Source organism: Strigops habroptila, chromosome 1 (genome assembly GCF_004027225.2).
Source record: "Strigops habroptila isolate Jane chromosome 1, bStrHab1.2.pri, whole genome shotgun sequence".
Lineage (NCBI taxonomy): Eukaryota > Metazoa > Chordata > Aves > Psittaciformes > Psittacidae > Strigops > Strigops habroptila.
This window is the reverse complement of record NC_044277.2, coordinates 21,671,444-21,698,460: the sequence shown is the minus strand read 5'-3', so window position 1 is coordinate 21,698,460 and position 27,017 is coordinate 21,671,444. Positions and strand designations below refer to the sequence as shown.

Genomic DNA, 27,017 nt, shown 5'->3' with positions numbered 1-27,017 from the left:
CAAACTAAAACTCTTTAGTGCCAAACTGCAAAGGGAGTCAGAATAAGGAACATTAAGGATAGATTTGGCTTAAATTAGAAAGTTTATTTGTACTTCAGTGGTGTCTTAGCAACCTGTAGAATTGTGATATAGTGTTAGTTTCTCTCAAGAGACTGAAAGATAATGCTTGGAAATTCATGGCGTCAGGAGCACGGCTATGGGGAAAAAAAAAAATCAGTGGGATGGCATTTTAAATGTATAGTTAATATGTTGTAATAGGTGCTAGTAAAAGGCTCCAGGCTGAGCTTATAATACTCAGAGATGTTTTTTAAATGATGACTCTAGAGTGAGAAGGACAAAGGAAAGAAAGCTTAAAGGGACAGGGTTTATACATAGAAGTAGTTTGATGGTTGTGAGTTGGTTTCCTTAAAATGAAAGAAATGTTTCTCTTGACCGGATTAACTTTCAGCTCATTCTTACGGCTTTAGTAACAGTAATGTACTCTGTTTAACTGTATCAACAATTAAAGATACCTGGTATATTTTGGTTTTATTTTCTGTAAATATGCTTCGCTTCTGCAGTTACAGTTTGTAAATTGAAAGTGCAGTGTGATAAAAGCGATGCTGGATTGCAAACTTGTCTGCTATGTATGTTCTGCTTGGGAAAAAGCACATACACTGACATTAGCAGTTAGAAAACTATGACACTGGCTGTGTTGGAAAACCAGCACAGCACATGGCCAAGTCCTGCTTCAAAGCAATAAGATCCTGGAAGCGCTTAATTACCATTTTGTTATCTACCTTTCACAGCACAGAAAGTGAATCTGGCTCGCAAAGTGCATGCGATCAGCTTGTGACCCCCACCGCATTAGCAGCCTGTACCAGGGTTGACTCCTGTTTTACTCCTTGGTTTGTGCCATCACTAAGTGTGTTGATCCAATTTACCTATGTGGAAGTCCACCTCTGCCATCATCTTGATCAACTAGGCACAGGTATGTACTCCTTTACATAGAATAATTAAAGTATATAGTTCATACATGCTGCTTAATGACTCTTCTGCTGCCTTAGTCCACATTTCCTCATTCAAATAGGCATTTTTGAAATAAATTAGCACCAGCAGCTACTGGTGGTACAGACTTCAGGGTAAAATGGATGACTTTGGTGCATTGAGAAAGTACATAGGATACGCAGTGGGGCTGCCTGATCAGTCCCCTTCCTCCCTCCAGAATGGGTAACTGTAGAAGCCGTAGTTTTCTGTAGTCTGATCAGTGACAGCAGGTGCCACTTCAGTTTTGAGCCATCTTAATGAATGAATTTGATCTTTTAAATTTTCCAGCATAGTAACAGTACTATTAAAATATTTGAAGATTTGGAAACCCCCTTATAGTAAGAATTCCTTGGAAAAGCTCTGAGAACTGCAAATTTAACTGTTATTTCAGTTATGATCACTTTTGGAGCTATATCTGGTTTTGTTCAGTGCTCTCTGTCATTGCATTAATGGCAAATACATTCCAAGAGATCTTTAGATTATTGTCTGATTTTCAAATGCCAAGAATACTTTCTGTGGAAGATGAGCAAAAGTCTTAGATAATTTTGACAGGGACAGCTTTCTCCATGAGTAGTTTTTGTGTTTCTGCAAGTATTATAATATATTCATTATCAAATCATATGAAGACTGACACTCAACATCTAACAAATAATTTCTTGTCTATAGGCTACCTCTATCAGTACATAATCTCCCTCACTATTACACTTCAATTCCAGATGCTCAGTCTTTAAAATTACATGTAGTGGAAAAGGCAAAAATCAGATTAAAATCAAACCCAGCTGTTTCATTTTTCAACAGCAACTGAGTTTATGCTGATGCTGCTGTTCTTGTTATAAGCCTGAAGTTTTGGGACTCTGTCATGCTATGTTATACATGAAGGGAGCACAAAACTTACTGTATCCATTATGCGTTTGTAGAGCTCAATCCTGGAAAGTGATGAGTGTTTTGGTTCCAAATCAGTAGAGCACTTGAGCATATGCTGATTTTAAGCATGTGAGTAGTTCTAGCAACATAAATAATAACATCAATAGGAATACTTGTATGCTTAATGCTATACAAGTGATATATGTGCCTCGCAGTATCTGCTGCCACAGTGCTCATCACTGTGCAGGACTGAGACTTCAACAAACATGATAAAATCGGGTTTTATTATATATTTCTCATACTTTAGTCTCAGGATATTGTTTTGTTTCATTTCTAATATTATGGGGTAATACGTGGCATCTCAGTGGGTTTCTGGTCTTAAACTCTGTAACTGCAGCAAAGACCATTTTCATTTTGAGGCCTGTTAGCCTGCAGTCATATGTCAGCAAATATTATATTGCTAATTTTTACTGTATTCAAAATGTGCTATCATATATATCTGTTACAGCAAAAATTCTCACAGAAATATGGTCTCTGCTTCAAATAGGTGGCAATCTGAAGTATTGTGCAGTGTGCTGATAAAGCAGTTTAGGTGGCTAGTCTATTTATGGTGAAAAGATTTTGGTTTGCAAATTCTTTTTGTTTGCAACTGCTATTAGTTACAGTTCTATTTTACATCCAATAAACAGTGTGAACAGGATTAATTTCAGATTTCAGAAATGTTGACTCTTACGAATTTTACTTCTTTTCATCATATGTACAAGCAGTTAAAACACAATTTACAAAATGATACAGAATGTGGCAATGGTGATGCTCTAGTCTTTTTTGTTCATTTACTTTTCAGCACCACCAAAGTTTCTTCAACCATTTTCATCTGATAAGAACATGCCGTCTGAACTAGAATACATGATAATTTCCTTTGATGAGCCTCATGTATATCTTCGTCAGTGGAGCGATGAGTCAATGTTCCAGGAGATCCAGTTTTCAACTCAAGCCAACTGTAAACTTTTGGAGTGCCGAAACGTGACTATGCAGAGTGTTGTGAAACCTTTCAAAATCTGGGGGCAGATTGCTATTTCCAGCAGCACAGTAGGAAGGCTATTGGACTGCACAATAATGGTGGACCCCATTTTCATCAACTTTGGCCAATATGCACTTCATTCTCTAAATACAGCAATTCAAGCTTGGCAGCAGGTAGGCAAAAACAATAATGAGAACAAATGCAGCTACTGCGATTAATTTCAGATCAAATTAGAAGACCAACTGCATTCATTAAAATTATTCCAAAGTGTAAAAGCTTTAATTTAAAAGTGCTTTTTGCTAATAAACATTAATTCAGTGGTAGAAATGAAAATTAGGAGACAATGAATGCTATATGTAAAGGTAAGTGTAGCCAGAACTGCTTGAGTTTTAGTGAAACTACATGGATTTATATCAAAATAATCAGGATCTTGGTCTTGAAATGCATAATGTTCCGCTATGAAAAGGTGAATGATGCATGGTATGTAAGCACAGCTCAGTCTAAGTGGTAGAGCATATTGTTTCCAGCTACTACTTCTATCCTTATTGAAGTTCAGCACTAGTTTCACATTACATTCTGTGCAAGCAGCATTAATGTCTGAAGCCAGTCCCAGCGTAAGGAACCTTACTTCTTCAATGACCCCACGAAGGCCGGTAATTCCCTTATTCCACTATAGCCTTGAAATCAAATCATTCTCTTCATCTGCCTGAAGACCTATGTGGAGCCTGGGAATTAATTACCTATCATGGCACTACAATAACAAAGCCCCCCAAAAAGGATAGAACATCTGTTTTATATAAAAAAATTCTTTTTTAAGGGCATTCCATGGTTTTCTTCTTGCAAAAGGACATTCATAAAACAAGATCTAGTGTGATTTAAATCTTTACAGCTGGCTCAAATATCAATGTGAAAAAAAATCTTTGTAGCTCCAATTTCTGGTTTTTGTCATATTTTGAACAATGCCTTTAATAAAAAACAAACATAGAGAGTATAAGAGAGATGTTGATAGGCTGTTTAAACCCAAAATATTTCTGACTTAGTACTAGTCCCTCATCTAAGACATGTGTGGCAACTACTGCAAAATGGCCTTCAGAAAGGTCAGTTTCCTCTTAGGATGGAAAAAAAAAAAAGACCTCTCAGACATAGCTATACATATAAATAAAATATGGTGCATAAATATTTAAATGTTTTAAACCACATCACAGTGTGAATGACTGACTGACTACTCTGTGCCTTGAAGGAATATTCTGAATTGAAAAAATGGTATTGTATATTTGATTAAGTAGAGCCATATGTCGCATAGTATATTGCTGACAGGTACATTCTATGAATAGTTGGTACTGATTTATACATGGATTTGGCAATGTTAACATGAGCCACAGGAGGATATACTTCTGTAATTGTTGCTGTAATTTTCTCGTTTCCTCTCATGTCAAGGGTACTTGCCACCATGTTCTGATGTGGTGGGTATCTAGCACTGAGTATTCAAGATTAAAAACTTGCATCACTTTGAAATTAGGGAACAGTTAACACACAAGTGAGTTCAAAATGGCTTATTAAATTAATTGTTACCAAGATGTTTTGTATGTGGCTTTACCTCCAGATCCAGGGAGTGGCACGCGCTGCACCAGGAGGGAATGAATTTCCCAATGATAAGCATTATTTGATGTTTGCCATTCACACAAAGTACAATATAAATGCTGCCAACTAGAAGCATGAATTTAATATGCAGGAAAGGTTAATTTATTCTCCACATATTTTTTACTGGATTAATATCTGAAACAAGTGATGTTGTACTCAGTGGACAGACAGATGAAGCATGAAACAATTTGACCCTGCACCTTTAGGCCAAAAGTTCAGGATTACCAGAAGCTTTTGTCATTGTCTTTGTTTCTTTGATATGGACTGATTTTTTTGTTGTGGTTTAAGTAATGATGAACATTTTGAAAGTAGATTAAGCCTAAAATACACCAGGCATACAACTTGCTTTATACTTCTAAGTCACATGCTGAAAATCTGAGAGGATTAGCACTTTTTAGAGACAGTTTCCCCTTTTGACATATTTCACTGTCTAATCTGAAATCCTTGTTTAAATACAAACAGAAACAGGCTCATGTACATCTAAATGCAAAGCTAAAGTAATGGTTTCAATAATCAAATAACTGGGCAGGCAAGTGAGACAGAAAATGCATGTCTCCTGTGAATATACATGGGGGTGTGTTGTTTTTTCCCATTCATTTGGTCATTTAAGCCTTCATGAATTATTTTATAGCGTTAGTGCTCTGTGATATCTAGATACAAAGGGTCAGGTGAGAAAACAGCTCCGCAAGAACAGTTCTAAGTGAGTATTCCTGGGGAAAAAAGGGTATTCCTTTGTGGTCTTTCATGGCAAATGTTTTCCTAAGCCCCTCAAGTTATAAAAGCTCCTGTTTTAAACCTGTTCTAAACCATTAGAACTTCTTTTCCTTGAGATCTGTGTGGTGCTTAACCTTTCTGTTGGCAGTTGCATAAGTTTCCTTAATGAGCTGAGATCAGTCAAAATGACATCTGTGGACACAGAAGTTTCCCCATCTTTTTACCATAAGCACAGAGAACAAAGGAAAAAGGTACAGAAAATTTGCATGTAGCTTCAGTTTGACTTCCTAGCAGAGAATGTCAGGATACTGCCGTAAGAATGAAGTTTAAACAATCAGAAGGAAAATATTCTTTTCTCTCAGAGGAGCTTTGAGGGAGATGAGAAATTGCTAAAAACTTTCGATTCAAAAAACATTACTAGGTGCTAGAGAGAGGGTGTGTATGTGTTTGAGAGAGAGAAAAGGCTTGCACAGGTCTTCGGTAGCCTGTGAAGCACACAGAAAATAACTTTGTGCATATAAAGGGGCCTAGGCTTTATGGTGGTGAGTTTTTTCCAGATCCAGAAAAGCTTTGAAATAGCTGTGAGTTGAGATGTGAGCAGAAAGTCCTGAGACAGGGAAAGCCTGGTGACTAGTATTACGTGGGATGTTTTTCCCCCTCTCAGAATAGAATTCACAAAATATTTGAAAGCCCAATAAAGGAGAGACGCTTTCCAGGCCTCTCAGAGAGAAAAGAACAGATGAAAAATTATCTAAAGAGGGGCAGGAAATTGTCCCCCAGGAACTGACCCTAATCTGTATCTGATTCAGGCTGTTGATCTATTGCTGATTCTTTGGATTTGCTGTTTTAATTCAGAGAGAATCGTTTTTCCTAATCCACACTTAGGTGTTTTCAGCTTCTGGAGTCATCCTTCAGCCCTTCACAATCTTTGCCACACAAATGGCCCAGTTCTGTTTGTTTTTATTACATCTAATTTCTCTGCACTCTGTTTTATCAATCAAAATTTCCTCACTCCATCCTTTGCTGGTTTGGTTTTGTTTGGATTTTTTTTTTTTTAATTTATTTTCCTTTTTGGTCTCTTTCTGCTTACCCTAGAAGCTTCTACTGTTAGACTTTAGCAGCAAATTTGAGATCCAATTACCTGTGGTGGGTGCAGGGAGCTACTGCAGCTCCTCAGGCACCAAGAAGCATGGGAGGTACTCTGTCTGGCACAAATCACCGGCATTTACTGCAAGAAGAAGAGAAGTTGCCTAGAACCCTGCCAGTACAGTGTGTAGTTGCCATACTGAGCTAAAGTATCCCCAGGCTTTCTTGATGATCCTTTAGTCAGCTGTTATTATCAAGACTTGAGGCATCAGTAGCTCTCTCTTAAGCCTGGCAGCATGGAGCAATGCCTTATTCATAGAATCATATCACAGAATGGTTTGGGTTGGAAGGGACCTTAAAGATCATCTTCTTCCAACCCCTCCTGCCATGGACAGGGACACCTTTCATAGACCAGGTTGCTCAAAGCCCTGTTCAACCTGGCCTTGAACAGGGATGGGGCATCCACAGCTTCTTTGGGCAACTTGTTCCAGTGTCTCACCACCCTCATAGTAAAGAATTTCTTCTAATGTCTAATCTAAATTTACCCTCTGTCAGTTTAAAGCCATTCCCCCGTGTCCTGTCACTACATGCCATTGTAAAAAGTCCCTCTCCAGATATCTTGTAGGTCCCCTTTAAGTATTGGTAGGTTGCTGTAAGGTCTCCCCTAAGCCTTTTCTCCAGGCCGAACAAGCCCAGCTCCCTCAGCCTGTCTTCAGAGAGATGCTTCAGCCCTCTGATGATCTTCGTGGCCTCCTCTGGACAAACTTGAAGCAGGTCCATGTCCCTCTTGTGTTGGTGTTTCTTTGATTAAAAACATCAGAACTGTTATCATTTGAGCTTAAAATACCTCTTTTGCTTTACTTTGAGAAGTGTTGCTGTTAAAAGCAGTAGATTCTAGTAGCAAATCTAGCATTTAAGACTAATGATTAATGGCAGTCATTTATAAGCACCAAAATGTGTGCAAGTCTGTTTATAATTCCTGAGGGAATAACATTCCCCTAGTACAATTTAGGAGTTCTATACATGCCAAAAACTTGCTAGATTCTCTTCTCCATCTGGAAAATGCACAAACCTACAGTTTGTGTTAACTTACTTGAAACTAGGTTAGTTAGGTAAAAACAAGGAAGTTGATAATCTTCTGATATTGTTCTTCCAGTCTCTGTGTAATCAGCAAGAAAATGTATTGGAGTGAAAAAAAAAACCACAACCCAAAACCAAAACAAAAAACAAACCAAAACAAAACAAAAAACAAAAACAAAAAACAAACAAACAACAACCAAAACCCCACAACAAAAAAACCCCCCACAAAACAAAAAAAAAAAAAAAAACCCAACAATTTCTTCAATTCCACTGGGATTATAAATAGGTTTGACTATAACAACATGCTGAGCTCTGTGGATACTAAATCCTCCCTTTTAAAAAGAACATTTTGCAAAGCTGTAACAGTAAAATATATATATATGTGGTAGACCTGTGGGTATGTGGGTATGGCAGCTTGACAGTAGAAAGTCATAGATCTGCCACTAGAAAATGCCAAAATAAATTCTACGCTCTGAAGTGGCACTGTAAATGTCAGCGTTTAGCATACCCAGATCTGCTACTGAATGTGATACAGACGTATTGATCTGTGATGAGTTTTGCTGCTTTGAAAAAGTGAGATTTTGGTTATGCTCGCCTGAGTCTTGTTTCACAGAAGATCTTTTGCAGAAAAATTCATGAGATTTGAAGAGAAGCTTTAATGTAAATATTCTTATGCTTAAATACTGCTAGGGTGAATAATTTTTTGCACAAACGCTCCCAGCCAACCATTCTGACATTCAGTCACAAAAGGAATTGCAACCTGCCTGTAGATGTGCACCCTAGGTTCTTCTGAAGTTAGTAACAGTTGTGAATGTGCATTCAAGCTAAATTGGACCTACCTTACACGCTTCACTTTTCAGAAAATCTCTTCCACGTGTATCACCCAGCAGTGTGCTACAAGCAATGTGCCAAACTGTTTTTTATGGAGAGCTAACGATCCATAGGGATCTATGAGGAAATATTTTTCTCTCTCTTGTTTGATCTCTGAATTTCTGCAGGCTTCCAGGCACATTGGTGTCAAAGAACTAGAGACCCGTATGATCATAGACAGAGGAGGTGCTAGCTTCATTATGTCTGTTTAAAATGTCCACTGAGAGAGCAAGGAAGGAAACAGAATCAGCTCTCAAAGACCATGGAGGGCCCATAAGTTGGAGAAAACGTCATGGGAAGAAAGGATGAGAAAAGAGCAGCTGGGCTGTATTGTGGAGAGAAGGGAACCAACCAACAATAAAGCATTGTCAAAAGTGTGTGCTAGGAAAGATGGGTCAAAAAGAGGTAACAAAAAGCACAAGATTATGAATTTTTTGTGTTATACCCATTAAATTGCATAAAGACTATCCAAATGTTGCTTTCTTGGAGTAATTTGTATGGTTGCTAGATAGTTGCTTGTAAGTGGAAGGTGCCAGCCCAGTAATGACTAGGACAGAAATATATGAGAGATGATCTCCAAATCAAATCGTCAGTCACACTTTGACCTCTCCTGTATAGGGGATTATTGTTCATGCCTTCAGAGGTGGAAGACCTGTAGCTCTGGTAGTTTTTATGACTATCATATAGTCTCATTGTGTCAACAGAGTGACAAGCAGCCAGATGAGAAACAGAAAGAGAGGGATGGAAGGATGTTGCAAGCAGGAGAAAAAGTATTGTAAAATCTAAAATACTTTAAAACCTGTGATAGTTTTGGGGTTTTCCTGTTAGACTGTCAAATTGCGTGGTGCATTTTCAGACTAGCCCATGAAGGTGTGAAAAGTACTCTCCCTGTGTCTCCTGTGTTTTCTTTTTCCCTTTTTTAAAGTGTTGTGCTATCAGGAGAGGGAGTGTCTTCTGCTGCTGACCCACCGCAACATCTCAAAGTAGAAGCAGCAGCTGGGGAAGAGGAAGTGCAGCCCATTGGCCTGAGAGATCAGTTGTCAGCATGGAGAAATCTCTTCATGCTGTTCAGCTAGCAGTGCCCCATCTGCCCTATGTGATCTGTCGTTTCCTGCTGAATTTAATGTTGTTGAAGTCTTTTACATAAGTTAGGAAATCAGGTTTTTATTGTAGTTTTAAATCTTGAAGCATTACAGAAACATAAGGTAAAATATGTTAAGTCTTGGCATATATTTTGTCAACCCAAACACCTTTCTGCCTTTTTTTTTTTTTTTTTTTTGCAGAGAATAGAGTGCTAAGAGACCAAAGCTAATGGCAAGAGATCTTGAAGCATTTCTGTGTTGTAACAGTCACCACTGGGCAGACAGCTGCCAAATGTCTTGCAATTAATCTGATGCTTACTGGCTTTCATATCCCTTTCCTTTCAGAACCAATGCCCTGAGGCAGAGGAGTTGGTCTTCAGCCATTTTGTGATCTGTAATGACACACAAGAGACACTGCGGTTTGGCCAGGTGGATACTGATGAAAATATTTTGCTGGCTAGTCTCCACAGTCACCAGTACAGCTGGCGCTCTCACAAGTCCCCGCAGGTATGTCAGAAACAGCCCTCTGAATGCAGCAATTGCTAAAGCTGGCTGGTGGCTTTATGGCTTTCTCTATGGTCTCGACTATCTCTAAAGCTCCAGTTCCTTCGGGAGTCAAGCGCTGGGGCTGCATCAGAGAGAAAAGGTAAACAAAGAGTGAGGAAAGCCAGAAGTGTTTAGAAGTTAGTCAAGGGTAGAACTGGATGTGCACGACCGCTTTTTGTAAAACTGAGCGGTTGTGGAAACTGAAGCTTCTGAAAAAAAGCAAAGGAAGATCGCTTGCCAGGTTTTTATAACTAAATGATCAGTGTCTGTTTTCTGTGATGTACATTAGAGGTTTGGGGAATTTTTTTAATGAATTGTTTTTACCAGAAGCATCTGTTCACTGAATTTGTTTGCAGAACAGGGTCAAACTGGACAAATCTCTCAACTCAGCATGTGCTTGCATTAGAAGAGATTTTAAATTGTCAGAAACACCCCACTTACAAAGTTTAAATAATGCCATTTCTGTTTCTTGGGGGGTTTTTTTTAAGGATAAACACTGAAACCGAAATAAAATATTTTAAAATCATCATCAGGAAATATTTCAATGAAACCATGTTGTTGGTTTTCTTGAGTGGTGGTAAAAAATGGACTTTTCATCTTTATTCAAGGCAGGGCAAGAATTTAAATCTAAAAATAAACATTTATGAGACAGCAAAGCCATTTCTTAGAATCATAGAATCATAAAATATTTAGGGTCAGAAAGGACCTCAAGATCATCTAGTTCCAACCCCCATGCCATGGGCAGGGACACCTTGCACTAAACCATGTTGCCCAAGGCTCTGTCCAACCTGGCCTTGAACACCGCCAGGGATGGAGCATTCACAACTTCCTTGGGCAACCCATTCCAGTGCTTCACCACCCTCACTGTAAAGAACTTCTTCCTTATATCTAATCTAAACTTCCCCTGTTTAAGTTTGAAGCCATTTCCCCTTGTCCTGCTACTACAGTCTCTAAGGAAGAGTCCCTCCCCAGCATTCTTATAGACCCCCTTCAGATACTGGAAGGCTGCTATGAGGTCTCCATGCAGCCTTCTCTTCTCCAGCCTGAGCAGCCCCAACTTTCTCAGCCTGTCTTCATACAGAAGGTGCTGGAGCCCCCTTATCACCCTCGTAGCCCTCCTCTGGACTTGCTCCAACAGCTCCATGTCTTTTTTGTGTTGAGGACTCCAGAACTGTACACAGTACTCCAAGTGAGGTTTCATGAGAGCAGAGTAGAGGGGCAGGATCACCTCCTTTGACCTGCTGGTCACGCTTCTTTTGATGCAGCCCAGGATATGGTTGGCTTTCTGGGCTGCTGGCTCATGTTAAGTTTCTCATCAACCAACACCCCCAAGTCCTTCTCCTCAGGGCTGCTCTGAATCTCTTCTCCGCCCAACCTGTAGCTTCTTCTCTCTTTTTAGTATATACCCATCTCCTGCTGAGTGGGAGACTAGAGACCTATGCCACCCTACTTGATGAGCAGTAGTCCTGCACTGCAGTGTTACTGAAACTTCTACAGATCATGAGAGAAGTGTAGTGGATGGGAGTTCCTAACTCCTCCAGGGCCCTGGAAAATACCAGCCTTAGCATGTGAGAAAGAAGGTGAAATTTGGCTGGTAATTCTAAACAGGAGCTGTGCCCACTTTCCCTGCTGACAAGTTTCAAATTTCATTGGGAAGCAGAGATGGCAAACTTACTGTGTTTTTCATTCATATGTCAGTTGGTGATATGCAAAACTACTGAATTTTACATAAGTGCAGTAATCTGTGCAAAGCAAATTCAGCCAGACTAAACAGTTGCAGTTGACACTGAAGTCAAGGCCTAAGAGGAAGCAGCCTAATAAAGGACCATCTCACCCCAGGGATAGAGTTGTTACAAATGGTGTGCGCTGGTGTCGTAGTGCACAGAGGAGGGACCTTTGGAGTCTTAGAGACACTGGAGTACTGCATGTCCTTTGTCACATTTTCGAAAAGGACATGTGTTTTCTCATGCAAACAAAATGCCTGTGATGTCTCAGCCCATGGGCGAGCACGCTAAATGGGTGATTGTGCTTTCTGCAACAGGGCAAGTGTCAGAGTGCGACACAGGATCCCTACTCATCAGGTGACAGTACTCATACTTGGGTTATGATGCAATTCCCTCTGGTTGTGTGAGGGAGAAATAACCAGCACACTTACAGAAAGCTAGCTAAATGTGGCCTATATTTCATAACCAATTACCACTTGCTTTTGTAGCAATCACCCAAAAAAATCATTTAAACCTTTTCATAAACACATGGAAAAAGAAGGAAATCTTTAAAGCAATTATAGATAAAACCAGAACCAAGTAAGGCTTTCCTCATAACAATTTTTCTTATCTATTTTCTGGTTACTTATATAAAATTATTCAGTTGGGAGAATCCTATTTTTGACCATCATTCTATATAGTTCTACTAATGGTATAGTTCTGATTATGGTGTATTTCTAATAATGGTGTATTTCTGATAATGGTGCAAACTCTAAAGTTTTGAAAATGAAGGTTATCTTCAGCAGAGTGAAAAGTAGAAGAGTTAAAATTGCAGCTTGTTACTGATACTTCCTATCAGTTCCAGCTGAGCTGCCAAAGACCACCAGCACAACATATGGCATTAGCCATCGAACACCTGCAGAACTTTAAACATTGATCTTTAGCTTGCCCTTTCAGTCACAGACTTGAGCAGTGCAAAATATTGTTTCCATGGCTGCTATGTAAGTCTCTTATTAAATGAAAAATAAAAGTGCAGGATGAAAGGTGGAGAAGTCCAGCATTAAACCAAATCATACATGAGGGAGTGGGTGAGGTGACACTAGGAATTTAAGATTCATTTTTCAGATATTCATTCTTCAACTAAAAGTTGGTGATGTCAAAGGGTTTCCCTGTTCTGTTTTGCTCTCATCAGATTCAGATTCAAGGAACAACTGGGCTCATAAACAGTCAGGAGTGTCATGTTGGATTCCCATGTCCCAGGAGATGGCGAATCTAACAGCTCACTCCTCCTGGCTCAACCACATTGTTGGCCAGCAGGCTCTTCTATTAGAGGGGCTATATCTCCCCTGTCCCAGCCTTTGGAATAATTTCAAGAATATTTCTGCTCTTTAAATGTTTTTCAACAGCCATCTCTTGATGGGAAATATAGAGACTAAAAAATAGCACTGAGGTAATTTCACTGAAAAATATAAGGCTTTCCACACACTGTTGAGATAGAAGCAAATTTTCTTTACAAAGGTCAGGGAATCTTGGCATCCGTCTGTAAGCTTTGTTCATTTGGTTAATGCTAAATATGAATCACTAAATTTAGCATGCTTCTGAATGGCAGTTCATCTAAACAGTCTAAACAGCACAATCCTTTGTCATTTTAGATCATACGAAATAAGTTTAAGTATTATTGTCATGTAAATTTTTTCAGTGATTAATACAAATCCTTGAAATGAAAACAAAGACTCAATTAAGACATCAGGTTGTCCCTATTATGCTATGGCACTTTTCTAATTGTTTCCATGCAAAACTATCTAACAGCTTGTTATCCAAAGGTCAGAATAATGCCCAAGCATGGACAAACCCTCTGAGTGTCATATTCATGGAATGCTAGATGACTTCATAGCTATGAAATTATTTCATTTCTCATGATAATTCCTGACTTGCCAAGTTAGTGAATTTTAAGAACTCTGAGAGCAGATTGTAAGATAAATGTGAAATAATCCATACTTCTGGAGTCAGGGACTTCCCTCCAGGCATTAGTTCATACTTGACTTACTTGACTTACTCTTGGGGATAAAATGAGTTAGGACAAGGTCTTAGATACCACATTCTCTTACTGGGAAAGAAAACCAACTTGCACAACTTCAGCTGGCTCATGTTTCTTGTTACACAGGCACTAAGAAGCAGCGGTTGCCATGAAATACTTTATTTAACCTCTGCAAAATGTTTTTTTAGTATGGCAAGGCAGTTCAGTTAAATGAAAATAAATAGTTTTTAAAGGATTGTATTTCTTTTACATTCACATCAAGAAAATTCTCCATTTTTCTTTTGCTAATTAAGCATAGTGAGAGATGCTGTAATTGCCCATTTGAATTATTTAACATAAATATATATACCTAAAGTTATTTTTGTAGTAGCACATAGTTATATAATGCTTTATTTACATTTAGAATTAATTTTAATATTAAGCTACAATAGGCTGTAATTAAAAATTGTTAAACTTTTTCATGTTACAAAATCAGCTATAGCACACCAAGGATTTGGATTTATCAGCTATTGATGGTGTCCCTCCAACTGTTTGGCTTAACTTAAAGCTCCTTCCTTCCTTCATTTTTTCACAGCCCGGATATTCTACATTTCAGGGAACCTAACCTTTCCCTTTTAACTTTCACTCTGATTCCTGCAGGTCTCGCTAGTTTGGCTAATATTTCAGTAATAAGTCTGAGGTCCAATGCTCACTTTTCTACTCTGCTCCATCCCCCACATTTTCCTCAGATTTCATGAGGTTTTGTCCTTCCTTAGGGATAAGACACCCCCAACTATATAGTCCCTTTCAGAATTGGGGTAAGTCCAAAACTGGTGATATTTAAGGCTTTAAGCAATTCTAGCAAAAGTTGCCAGACCTTGTGAGTTCCTTTTGCAGATTTTAATGAAAGTTAGAGGTCTGTTAGATATCATTAAAAGAGAAGAGAAGCTACATCACTCCTGTGCCTTACAGACAACACTGGCTCCTACGTTATTATTGGATCCAGTCTGCACTCCTTATCTTGATCTTCAAGTTGCTTTGTGGGATGGGCCCCAGTTATGTCAAAAGTCATGTTTGTCTCCAAGACAGCTGTGCTTTTTAGAACTGGAGCATATGATACATAGGGTGAAACTCTGAAGTTAGAAGAGATCGGACCTTCTTAGCAATTTACTCAGAGTTAAGGAATTTTGTCTTGCAAGACAGTAGGCAGTCAGAGAGTCCCACTGGGGGTCACAGCAAATGTTAAAACCAGCTATTCACATGGGTGTCCCCTGAACATATCCTGCAGCGATTGTTTGCTTGTGAATAAAGAGCAAAAATCTTCTATAACATGCTAGTTATTACTAGTTATTTTCCCTACACTCAGCAGTCCTCTGAAAAAGCAAAGAATAATGGATCTAAATTCATTATTTTACTTCCTGTGCAAAACATAATGTTGCATAGAAGTCCGCGTTTAAAATAGGAGCTCCCAAACCTTTCTCCAGAGCCTTCCTCCAGCTTTATGATAACAGCCCATTTTCACTTTTCACCATCGTTGACTTGAAGCAGCAAGTGTAGTGGGTAAAAATCAGTTCCTATGTTGATTTGGGCAATAACTTTAGTGAGAATGTGGCCAAATTACTGGTTATAAACAATATAGTTTTATTTCTTATCAAAGTAGGTAAATATGCCTGAACAGCTCTGTGCCACTTTATTGCTACTTACATAGAATTTGGGGGAGAATATCTCTTTTCATTTGCCTTTCTGTTCTTCTGAATGTACACTTATAAATTCTTGAGTAGATATTAGTAGTGGTTAGTATATTAGTAATACCTTCACTGGAACCCATTTAAAGTTGTTTTTCTCTTATTTTAAATAGTGTGCCTGTATAGCACAACTTCTTCTAGAATTTTATAAACATAATTTTTAAAGGCAGATGTAGATTTGGAAATAGCTGTAAGAATCTCCTCCTCCTACAAAAAAAAGACTGAAGCCAAATTTTCATTTATGTTGCATGTCCAGCAGGATCATAATTCAATGTTATTTATTTCAAAGTTGCCATTCTTTCAGGTATTGGGTTATATAAAGTATAAGATGATATACAGTACTCTGTGGGTTCAAACTTAGAAACTGTGACTTTTATATTGTGATATTTTCCTATCTTATTGTTTAGAGATCTTACAAATTCTCTGCACAACTTTTTGTACTTTATATAATCCTCCACAGGTCATTTACAGAACAACATCAGGGGAAAAAAAAAAGAAACAAAAAACCAAAAAAAGTTGTTTTATGCTGTTTTACACTTTTCAAGTAGTAAAAAATGTATTGTTGCTTTCATTTGGAGTCCTGCATCCGAAATCAATGGTTATACTATGTTATATGTAATTGACTTTCTAGATACTATTTGGGGCAGATAAGGATTGGTATTATCCATGAATCACATGAACCCTTATAATTTGGCTACTGTTCTTTAACCAAAAAGCTCTTTTCCACAATGTGTAGAGCTAGGCCATACCATGAGATTCAGGTCTGCTTTGCAGGTTGTGTTGAGGCTCACAACACCTCCAGGACCCGCCGAGGCTCAGGGTTTATCTACCAAGTGTGACCTTTTTTGCTGCTAGCCAGCATGGGGTGACAGAAATTGCTTTCTCCCATGCTCTGTACTGGCCTTCCGTCTTACAAGGGCCAGTGATGTAGAACTGGTCAGATCTCCCAGGTCCCATGAGAAAATGAAGCCAAACTGAAATTCAAACTGAATTGGTGGCCGTTGCAGCTGACAATGTGCAGAATGAACATTTCAATCACTGTTTTCCCAAATACTCCTTCTCCTTTAATTTTTCAATTACAACTTGCTTTAGCTTCAAGTCTTAGAATTCACCTCCCGCTTCCAGGTCTCCATTTCTTCCATGTTTCTGCATCATCACGGCTTTTATTTTACTGTCTTGTATCTTTTAGAAAAAACAGCTGCTTCCACACCATTAACCAGGTCCTCACTTGATTCCTCACAGTCTCTCAGAGTTGAGAGCAATGCCCCTTATTCTTCTTCAAAAGCATTTTCTAGTTTCACTTAGAAGACAGATGTAATCTAACTATAGTGAAACCAAGTTGGTTTCTTGGTGGATCTACAAGCAAAGTAGAAATCAAATTTGTATCACTAAGCATTTTGAGGCCACAAGCTTTAAATTACTTACACAGCTGGAAAATGCTGCGTTTTCTGGACAGACTCCCTTCTTAGTCTCATTTTTAATCCCTCATTTTAGTCTTCATGCCTTGTCATATGACACTTAGCCTTATTTACTCAGATCGTATCCTTCGCTCACACATCTAGCTGAAAACCTAAGTAAATTTTGAGGAGTGCATAGAAACATTCTGTGAAGAGACGTTATAAAGAATACAGCTTTTCTAGATATTTGCTCCAATAGGAGCAGCTTCATCTTAGTCTGCCTCCCCAAAGGTAATTTCTTTCCTTCTTGAAACAGAAATCTATAATGGCTCAGATTTACAAATCCAGACCCCTCAAAATCTAGTCAAAACAACAAACTCTGTTATCTGCTGATCCATTTTCCTATCAGAAAATACAGAAATCAAATGGTTACACAGACAAGTGCCTATTTTCACATATACAATAGATAGTCTGTTTTAAATTCTCTCTAAACTATAAATTGCCACTAATCACTGGATTATATTTGTTAAATGCTTTTGAAGTCCATTGAGTATTTTTTGTAACTTTATCCAATGACTTCTCTTTTCTCCTAATATATGTGCCATACTTAGCTATACTTGTTGAACTTTCTTTAAGCAGAGTGTCTAATAAATACTTAGAATTTACTTAAAGTGTGATAAATGAAAGGGAGTTACATGGCAATTACTATGAATCTGTAGTATTTGGTCAGTTTTAGAGCTCTGCCTTGTTGAGTATCTAACACCATCTATTACGACATCTTCTGCTAAAATAATGTTAAAACCTGATTACTTAATTTTCTAAAATTGCTTCAATTTTTATTTCCTGCCATATATCTCTGTATCACTTAGTGTCATTTGCTAATTACTTCTAGGCATGTTTTCCAGAAATCTCACATTTAAATGACTGATTTGCCCAGGGATCCCTTTGCATTTTCATGGAATGCAGTTTCTTGGCTCAGAAGTAAACTTATGCAGTACCCAACTCTTACATTGTTATGTCATTAATACAAATATATTGGATATCTTTAACTTACAAAGGCTGTTCCCTTTGTATGTAACATTTACCAATGTGTGTATGTGTATATCTTTTTTGTTTCGCTTTCTGAACCATGAAGTTAAATGCAGACTAATCATTATGTTACAAAGAAAATTAGTAAGGCAACATTTGTGTTCTAATGACTGCTCAGGGAAAGCTGACAGCGTGTTCCTTGGGAACATTCGGCTCGTGAGCAAAGCTGTTTATACAGGGTGGGAGACATCCTAATGTTGGAGCTACATAAAATTACTAATCATCAATTATGGCATTTATATGACATCTGTCTTTGAGGCACACCATGTTTTGTGTGCCTTCTAGCTTTAGTACCTTTTCTCATTATTTGGCTGTCATTTCCAGCTACCAGTCTCTCCAAAGTAAACAGTTTTCTTGTTTCTCTTAGTTTTCATATGCGATGAGATTTATTCCCAGCTGCCTCTGTAAGAAACTGAACTGATTCCAGCCACTGCAGTTGGACTTTTTTGTTTTGTTTTGTTTCGTTTTTCCTTTTCTGTAACTAATACTTAAGAATCAAAGCGACGTGTTTATGACTTTGAGTGTCCTAGTGCACAGCTTCCCTCAGTGTATTCTTGAATATAAAAGCTCTGCCCAGTCATGTGCACATCCAGATGCATGCCCATGTTCACACTGGCACATATTAGCCTTTGTGCTTCCAGCATAAAACTAATTTGAATCTAAATGCAACAGTCATCACTCTTGCAAATTCAAAAGCCACCCACTGAATGGATGTTATTGTTCTGTGTGTAACTTGTGCTGAGGATACCACAAATTGCAAACAGGCTACTGAGTTGTAATGTCTTTGAAAGTTGTTGCTGCGGTTGTTTCTTAAAACAATGAGAAAACCCAACATCCAGCCCTTCACTAAGTCCATCTGGCCAGACTCATGGCCAGTGCTATCTCTTTCTAGAAACAAATCATGGAAGAACATAATATTTACAAGTTTCAATTTTTGCTAGTGTAAATAATCAAACTTTGGGCCTGATCCTGTTCTCAATTACTTAAATTAATTAATGACAGATGTCCAAAATCAGAGTGAAATTCAACCCTCAAGAGAGAATTCCCACAAGGCCTTTATATAACTGTTTTAAAGGACGTAAGTGATGCTTAGGCTCTCTGCTGGCCCTCTGCAAAGAATAAATTTTACCCAGAATGCTTATTGCTTTGATCCCTTATATATAACTCACATCCTTAAGTTTGCACAGCCACAAAAGATCTATACAGACCTAAATAGCCAGATCTTCAGCTGGTGTAAATTTATGTAACTTCATTGACCTACATGGAACAGTACCAATTTTCACTACTCTGGCTTAAAGAATCTCCATGGGATAGAGGTAAGTGCGTATGGTGGGTAAATGGATGAAAGGCTCTTCAAATGATGAAAGACTGTATTGCTCTGGAAGTGATTTAAGTTAAACTGGAAAAAAGCCACTCCTTTTCCGGAATAAATCACACAGGGAGTATAATTATGCAGTTAAATTTCTTCTCATGCAGTCAAGCTTGAACTTGCCACCACATTTGTATAAGAAATGAAATATTTCCCATCTCTTAGCAATATGCTAAGTTCTACATTTAACACACGTATATGTGAGCTATACAAGTATACATACAGATTTGTGTCCTCCTTTATTTTGAAGGGAAGAGTATTTGTAATTTTTTGTCTTATTCTGAAGGCCAAAAATTTGGCCTGGACCTGCATTCCCTATCACCTTGCTGGTAAAAAAGAGGGTGGATTTCTAGAACAATTTCAAGGGCAGTGAAGAAAACCTCTTATTTCCTGTTTTATGCTCTCTAGTCTACATACTGTTTTTTTCCTAAGCAATTGCATGCTGGATTTTTACCACCCTGTTACACTGTTAAAGCAGGTAATTTCTAGAAGTACATGGTGCAGAGCTGTCTTACGGTATTTTTGATTCTTCTGCTTGTATCTGAAATCACAGAATCACAGAATGAGTGGATCATTCAGTGAACTGGTGTGCTTAGCATTGCTGAGTTTTAAAACCAAGAATATTTTTCTGTCATGGGAATTCCTATCCTACTGCAAGGCTTTTTTTCTGTCGTCGTGTCGTCCCCCCCCCCCCCCGTTATGTGTTGAAGTAGAAATTGCTTTCTTTCCAGCTGTTACACATCTGTATTGAAGGCTGGGGAAACTGGCGGTGGTCTGAACCATTCAGTGTGGACAATACAGGGACCTTTATTCGTACCATTCAGTACAAGGGTCGGACAGCATCACTTATTATCAAAGTTCAGCAGCTCAGTGGAGTGCAAAAGCAAGTAAGTATTTGATCCAGTTTGGAAAAAATAACATGGGTAATTCATGAATTAGTCACCTTGATATTTATTCTCTCCTAGTGGGATCTGAAAAAAAACCCACACCAAGTATAACAGTCTTCTGGGGGCATTTTGGGGAATTTTTACAAGTTTTTCTTCACTTTGATATGTATCTTAGCATTTAAAAATTCAATTGCCACCATGTATTTTACATGTTCTAGTAAACATGTCTTCATGGTTAGTAAGTTTTGACAGTTTTGTTAAAGGAGAAAGTAGTAATGACCAAATTAACATTTGAAAATAGGCTTCTGTGCAGCAACTTTTCACATACTATCTTTGTAAAGAGATCTGTAATAACACTGCAGTCCAGAAGCCTGCATTGTCAGAAGCCAGAGCATGTGGTGAACATAACATGTTCAGCTCATGGATATGGCAGAGCACCTTATGTTGTGCAACAGAAATACAGCTGGTCAGATGAGAACAGTGCCTGGTGTCACTGAAAGCCCTGCTGAGACTTTGCTTGGTAGGTTGTAGCTAGAGTGTGCACCTTTATTAATGAAAAGCAAATGAAAATGGTTACACAGGGATACACATGGAATGCTCTTCCTTCATATTGCCTAGAAAAAGTCGGCTATATGTTCTGTGATAAACAATTCATGTATGATGGACAGCAACAAGTCTGAGTCTAATTTGGTAATTTTCTAGGTGGGTGCACTTAAATACAGAAATAGAGTACAGCAATTTAATGGAATTATAAGCATTAAAACAGGAAACATACTGAAAGGTCTGGAACACTGGATTGTGCTGGGAATGTGAGGTGTCGGTAGAAACCATTCACTGTGTCTGCTTAAAAAGGGCTCAGCATTCAGAGACCATCACTCTTAAAATCCAATCCAGAGCTATGTCAGCCTTGGGCAGTACTGCTGAGTTCAGTGGGAATGAAAGTGGATACATTACATGTTTCTCTCAAGCCCGGATACTGCCTTAGCAGTATTTCAGGCATTTTAATGCCTAGGTTTCTATGAAATTGCACATACATTTGGCCAACAAAAATAATGTTTTACCATTCATTGCCTTCAGCAGTGCTTGGGAAAACCTAAAATAGGGAGATTACTCTTGTTCAGGTTTTCACTCTATAATTCCATTTTGACCTTTCTTTTTCACAGTTGTTTATATATGAACTGCATATTTTTGTGTGTTTTAGATCCTAATCTGCGGAAGGCAGACCGTCTGTAGTTACCTTTCCGAAAGTATTGAACTGAAAGTGGTTCAGCATTACATTAGCCAGGATGGACAGGCCATAGTAAAAGAACACATCAACTGCCTCACAGCCCAGCAGAAGTTGCCTTCGTATGTCCTAGAAAATAATGAGCTCACTGAGCTGAGTGTGAAAGCTACAGGAGATGAAGACTGGTCCCGAGATGTATGTCTAAGTTCTAAACATACAGAACACAGCACTGTCATTCAGGTATGACTAGAAATAGGTATATGGAATATAGCATTAAAAATGTTTGAGAAAGCCAGGGACTTAGCATTTAGACTTCTGTTTGATATGATGAAATGTTGAACATTATCATCCTGAAATAATTTTAGTGTAATGCTGCTGATCTCTCTGTGTACAGGTACCGTCTTCAAAGAGTTCAATTACATATGTGTGGTGCACAATTTTGACTTTAGAGCCCAACTCTAATGTGCAGCAACGATTAGTAAGTACACTTAATGTCTCTGAAATCTAAATGTTTATGCCTTACATGTCATATAATAAATCAAGGGCAGAATGACCTACTTGAAAGATTTATTAATAGCTTGTTTCAACAGCTGTAATACTGGAATAAAATTAGCCTTGAATTGGTATATAATTTTCTTTTTGTAGATTGTTTTCAGCCCTCTTTTTATTGTAAGGAGCCATCTTCCAGACCCAATTATCATACATTTAGAGAAAAGAAGTCTGGGACTGAATGAAACACAAGTGATTCCAGGGAAAGGACAGGAGAAAGCATTGCAAAATATAGAACCTGATCTTACACACCACCTGACATTTCAAGCCAGGTAAAATACTCGCTTTCCTTGAAAATGGTTCATTTGTATGGAAAAGAAGGAATAATTTACACTATAACTTCTGGTGCATTTTTTCGGAGAGCATGGCAAATGCAGAGGAGATAGAACAGAACAAGCATATGTGACCTGAAACAATATGACAGAACATATTAAATTTGGTATAACTATCCTAAGCACATTATCATTTGTTTGCTTAAGCAGTCCACGGTTTTATGTTTTGAAAAATGAATTCTTAAATGATCTTGAAATATTTTTGGGGGAATACTGAAGAGTTTCAGGGTCTCAGACACAAAGGTCATTACAGTGTCATAACAAATTCATGCATAGCAGTTAATGCTCAGGAAGTTGTTAGACCTTGTAACTCGATTCATCCATGATTACCTTGGCAGTGTTCCTACTGCAGAGTAAGCTTGGAAACTTCATTAAAGAAAATGTTCATGCTACTAATCCTTAATCTTGTTGTGTAAGTGACTGAATCTGTTTTCAATGACAGGGAGGAAGATGATCCATCAGAGTGTGCAGTCCCTATCTCAACCATGCTAATTAAACAGATAGCGACTAGATCCCATCCAGGTGGCAATGTCAACCAAATACTGTCCGAGTTCTACGGCACTACTAATCCTCCCCAGCCTACATGGCCATATAATAGGAAGGATTCAGACAGGTAAGTCTTCGCTAAACCTTCTCCATTGTTATTGCATTGCCTTTTCAAGTAAACTTAAATCACATTCAAGAAGACTATATGTGATCAACATCGAGTATGTTTTCAGTAATTACATGATTCCTGTACGTAAGCTGCAGAATCTGTTGCAGGTGGGAAAAAATTGAAGTCAGCCTAGGGGCTGCCCTTCATTACATTGTGAAGATTGCATCAGCAAGGATTTAAAAAAAAATTAATCTTTTTATTGTGAATGCACGTTCTTTACTGCAACTCTAGAGGCTTTTGTTGTTTATTCAGCAGCTGTTTCAGTACAGAAACAGGTTGCTGCTGGAAAAAAAACCCATGGAAATGTGATTTTATGACTTGAAAAGTTACAGGTTTAGTTCTGAAGGATAGTGATAATTCTATTAAGGTATTTCTTTAATTGACCAAATCAGGTTGAGCTTATGCAGTTAAAAATATGTCTTTGTAGCCTATGCATAGCTAGATCTGTCTGACAGCAGGTGGGTATGTTCCAGAATGACGAGGAGCTTGTTTTTCTATTTCAGAACCAGAAAAGCCTTGGAAATTTCTGAAAATGACAGCTTATCATTTGTAATCTTGAATTCATTGTTCCTTTGACTACATTTTTTTGTTTATTTGTTTTGGAACAGTAATGAACAACTCTCCCAGTGGGATAGCCCAATGCGGGTAAAGTTGTCGGTGTGGAAACCATGTGTTAAAACTCTGCTGATTGAACTTCTGCCATGGGCTTTGCTTATCAATCAGTCCAAGTGGGACCTCTGGCTGTTTGAAGGAGAGAAGATTGTTCTTCAAGTACCTACTGGGAAAATAATTATACCTCCCAACTTTGAGGTAACTTTGCCATTGATGTTAATAAGCACAGTTCTGCTAAACCACCTGATTCTGAAGAATGGTTATTAGTGCAGATGATTTGCACTTTCCAGTCGCTGTTAGTCATATGATGAGTAGAAATAACAGTAGAAATTTGCCACGCTGACTCACTGAGTAGGTAGCACAACATACTTGATTGATAGCAATGTTTGAACAGCAACATGTCTTAAAGATGCATAGTTAAAAATTGTCACTGTGGAAGACTGCATGCCATCTGATTCAGCAGCCTTCTCCCTCTCAATTCAGCCAATGAATCTGCAACATGGGCGTAATGTAGCAGCCCAAGTAAATTGCTGTAAAGGCCAAATATAGGCTTTGGCCCCTGCTGTCCTGACCTGTCAATTGGGAAGTGGATTGACCGCAGCAGCAAAGCTGACCACCTGGAAGGAATGTTTGGTTTGAGAGTGGTTTAGGTTGAGTTGTTTCATAGTTCATATGCTACCAAGAAAGACTGGATAATGAGATAGGGCGAATTACAAACGAGGAAGATTCTTTAGGATACCTGTCTTCCTGAATTCAGAGTTTTGTGTAATGGATCGTCTCACATATTTTAGCTTGGCTATGCTTGTGCTTTTTTATTACAACCCCAGTATTCTTTCGTTTTGAAAGAATTAAAATAATTTGACACAGCAGCTTGTCAATTCCAATTCCCCCCAGGTATGTTACTGTTAATAAACAAAAGGTCTCCCTATTAACATGTCTCAGTGTAACTGATCTTCACGGGCTTGATTCCACCATGAGGATCAGTCCCATATCCACATGATTGTGATTTCATCTGTTGTACCACATAGAAAGAACTGGAGGGAGACAGGGAGGAAATGAGGTTGACTTTATACTGGAAACTACATTTAACTCTAGTAGAAGTGTATCAAATTGCCAACAAGTAATAATCGGTCATTTTTCACTTGCAGGAAGCTTTTCAGGTTGGAATATACTGGGCAAACACTAATACTGTGCACAAATCAGTGGCAATTAAACTGGTTCATAATGTGACCTCCCCGAAATGGAAGGATGCAGATAATGGGGAAGTAGTAACATTGGATGAAGAAGGTTTTGTTGAAGCTGAAATAAAACTTGGTGCTTTTCCTGGTCATCAAAAGGTTAGAAGAAAATTATCATGATTTATAACTTTATCATTTAAAAACAAAGTCAAATAAATAGAGAGTGAAAGTAATCAAATGTACACAGTATGAAAGCTCCTCCCCAATTATGTTAATGAGAGTATAAACAATGTATGAAGTGTAATTTAAAGAATTAGATCTCCAAAAACATTCTGCCCAACTCATTAAGATAATGCACTATTTCCTGCAAAATAATTAATGAACTCTCCGTCTTGTTTGGAAAACATTGACAAATGCAACTTCAAAAGTATTTGTTGTGGCTCCAGTTACGAAGTGCATGAATATAGGTGGGATTTTCACAGTTAAAAAGAAAATGGCAGTTCTGCCACTATATTTTATGGGTTTGTGTGTGACCTCATCATCTTTTTTATTATCTTACAGTTGTGTCAGTTCTGCATTTCTTCGATGGTTCGACAAGGTATACAAATTCTACAGATAGAAGATAAGACAACAATAATCAATAGTACACCATATCAAATCTATTATAGGCCACAGCTTTCTATTTCTAAAACCCACTCAGAAGAAGAGGTAAAGCACTGTGGATCCTGGTTTTGTTTGTCATCTGCAGTATGTTTAGATTTGTATGGTCTCAACTGCATATAGCAGAGCTTGAACAGAAATCTTTAGACATAATAATGCTGAAGTATTTTATATAAATTTAATTTAAAGTACAGAATCCTGGGTAAATTCAACTCCAGTAATTAACTGGGATCAGAAATCTGTGCAAAGCAGGAGATTCTTGCACATTGCAGAATTAGTTCTGCCTGTTCTCCATCTGTTCAGGCACTAATGGCCATTTCTGTAAAATAGGCAGCATAATCTGTAGTAGCTGTTGAAATTGTTCTCAGAATTTTTACTGAGTTCGCATGTAAAAGAGGTATGTTGGTCTGGCAGGCTGAAAACTTTTTGTTATCCTTTTGGGAAGATTCCAGTTATCTGAACAAAGCTGCAGAACTAGAGACGTGCCCAAAATCTATGTATTTCAGCGAACTGCATCAAATCATGAATATCAGTTTTCTAATAATCGCACAGTGTATATAAGGACTAGTCTGCAGGAACCAAATTGTATGCATGGTCAATATATTTTAATCAACCATTTATATGTATTTATTGAAGATTACATTTATAGTGAAATATGTGGAAAGAATTCTCAGGGTGAACTTACTGGAGGAGTTGGCAGATGAACAAATTTTTAAAGTTCCCTATTTGTTTTGTTTTCCTTCTGCATTAGTTTTCTTCACATCAGTATCTACATTTGTGCATCACGCATTTTGTGGCAGTCTTACGGGATGGGGAATTAGAAGAATGTTGAGGCTAAAACCCGTTTTTAGCTTTGTATCTATAGATGGATTTTCTTCTCACAATTTTATTACAGTGATGTAACTATTGCTTTTGGTAGAGTGATGTAGACTGGACTGTAGATAACTGTGCTTAGTTAATTGCATAAGTATACCTAAAGACAGATTTTGGCCAAATAGCTTTTAATACAATGGACTTAGTGCAACCTTCAGTAAGTTGTGGTCATTAGCTACTTGAGACTGTTCTGTTCAAGGTCACCATGAATAAATTTCCTGTTAGAAGCCAGTATGTTGTCCTACCACCATCTTTTTTCTTCCCAGGACTTCCACTCACCGGACAGTACAGTGTTCAGTGTCAGTCCAGCTGGGGCACCACCCAGCGAGGTGCTGAGTGCTGTGCCCTGCTGGGACCTGATGTCGGACACCACTCCCTTAACTTCAGGGATGCCTCTTACTGAAAAACGCATGCTGCTGAGTTTCAGTCCAGGCGGCTGCGCTGGGAGTTGTGAGCTGTGGAGTCTACCAGCTGTCATTAAACAAGAGTTTGCTAGACAGAGCGTGGCGGTGCCCACAGGGGTCCGTAGTGAAAGTGGATTTTCAACCAGGTACTGTATGCTGAACAGTCATGAATAATGATCTTTGCGTGTTGCTATAAAGCCTCAGCTAGGAAGAAACCATAAGACATTAATGCAAAAGTCAGAGTAACACATGCCCCCCATATGTAGAGGCAAGCCTTACTTTAATTTAAAATTTGTTATCTTTTGATGGGTTTGATGCTTTTATTATGAATGGTTTCATGTTATGACCATGTACAAGTTGTACAATTTTTATAATGTATGGACTGCTATTTT

General features: G+C 38.2%; 1 protein-coding gene and 1 long non-coding RNA gene across 16 annotated transcripts in view; both read left to right on the top strand.

The window, feature by feature from the left end:
- The window catches only part of VPS13B (vacuolar protein sorting 13 homolog B), a 444,484-nt gene that overhangs the window by 386,533 nt on the left and 30,934 nt on the right, over positions 1-27,017 (top strand). For all 15 annotated transcript variants that reach the window (XM_030480526.1, XM_030480557.1, XM_030480551.1 and 12 more), the window contains 12 exons: positions 789-970; positions 2,735-3,084; positions 9,730-9,891; positions 19,982-20,137; positions 21,339-21,602; positions 21,757-21,840; positions 22,008-22,183; positions 22,686-22,856; positions 23,507-23,708; positions 24,659-24,847; positions 25,250-25,396; positions 26,488-26,771. In XM_030480526.1, coding sequence (XP_030336386.1) covers positions 789-970; positions 2,735-3,084; positions 9,730-9,891; positions 19,982-20,137; positions 21,339-21,602; positions 21,757-21,840; positions 22,008-22,183; positions 22,686-22,856; positions 23,507-23,708; positions 24,659-24,847; positions 25,250-25,396; positions 26,488-26,771 — 2,367 coding nt within the window. The remainder of the gene's footprint in view (positions 1-788; positions 971-2,734; positions 3,085-9,729; positions 9,892-19,981; positions 20,138-21,338; positions 21,603-21,756; positions 21,841-22,007; positions 22,184-22,685; positions 22,857-23,506; positions 23,709-24,658; positions 24,848-25,249; positions 25,397-26,487; positions 26,772-27,017) is intronic.
- LOC115605766 lies at positions 12,280-18,684 on the top strand. Its single transcript, XR_003990714.1, has 2 exons — positions 12,280-15,509; positions 15,623-18,684. It is a non-coding gene; the product is annotated as an uncharacterized LOC115605766 (long non-coding RNA).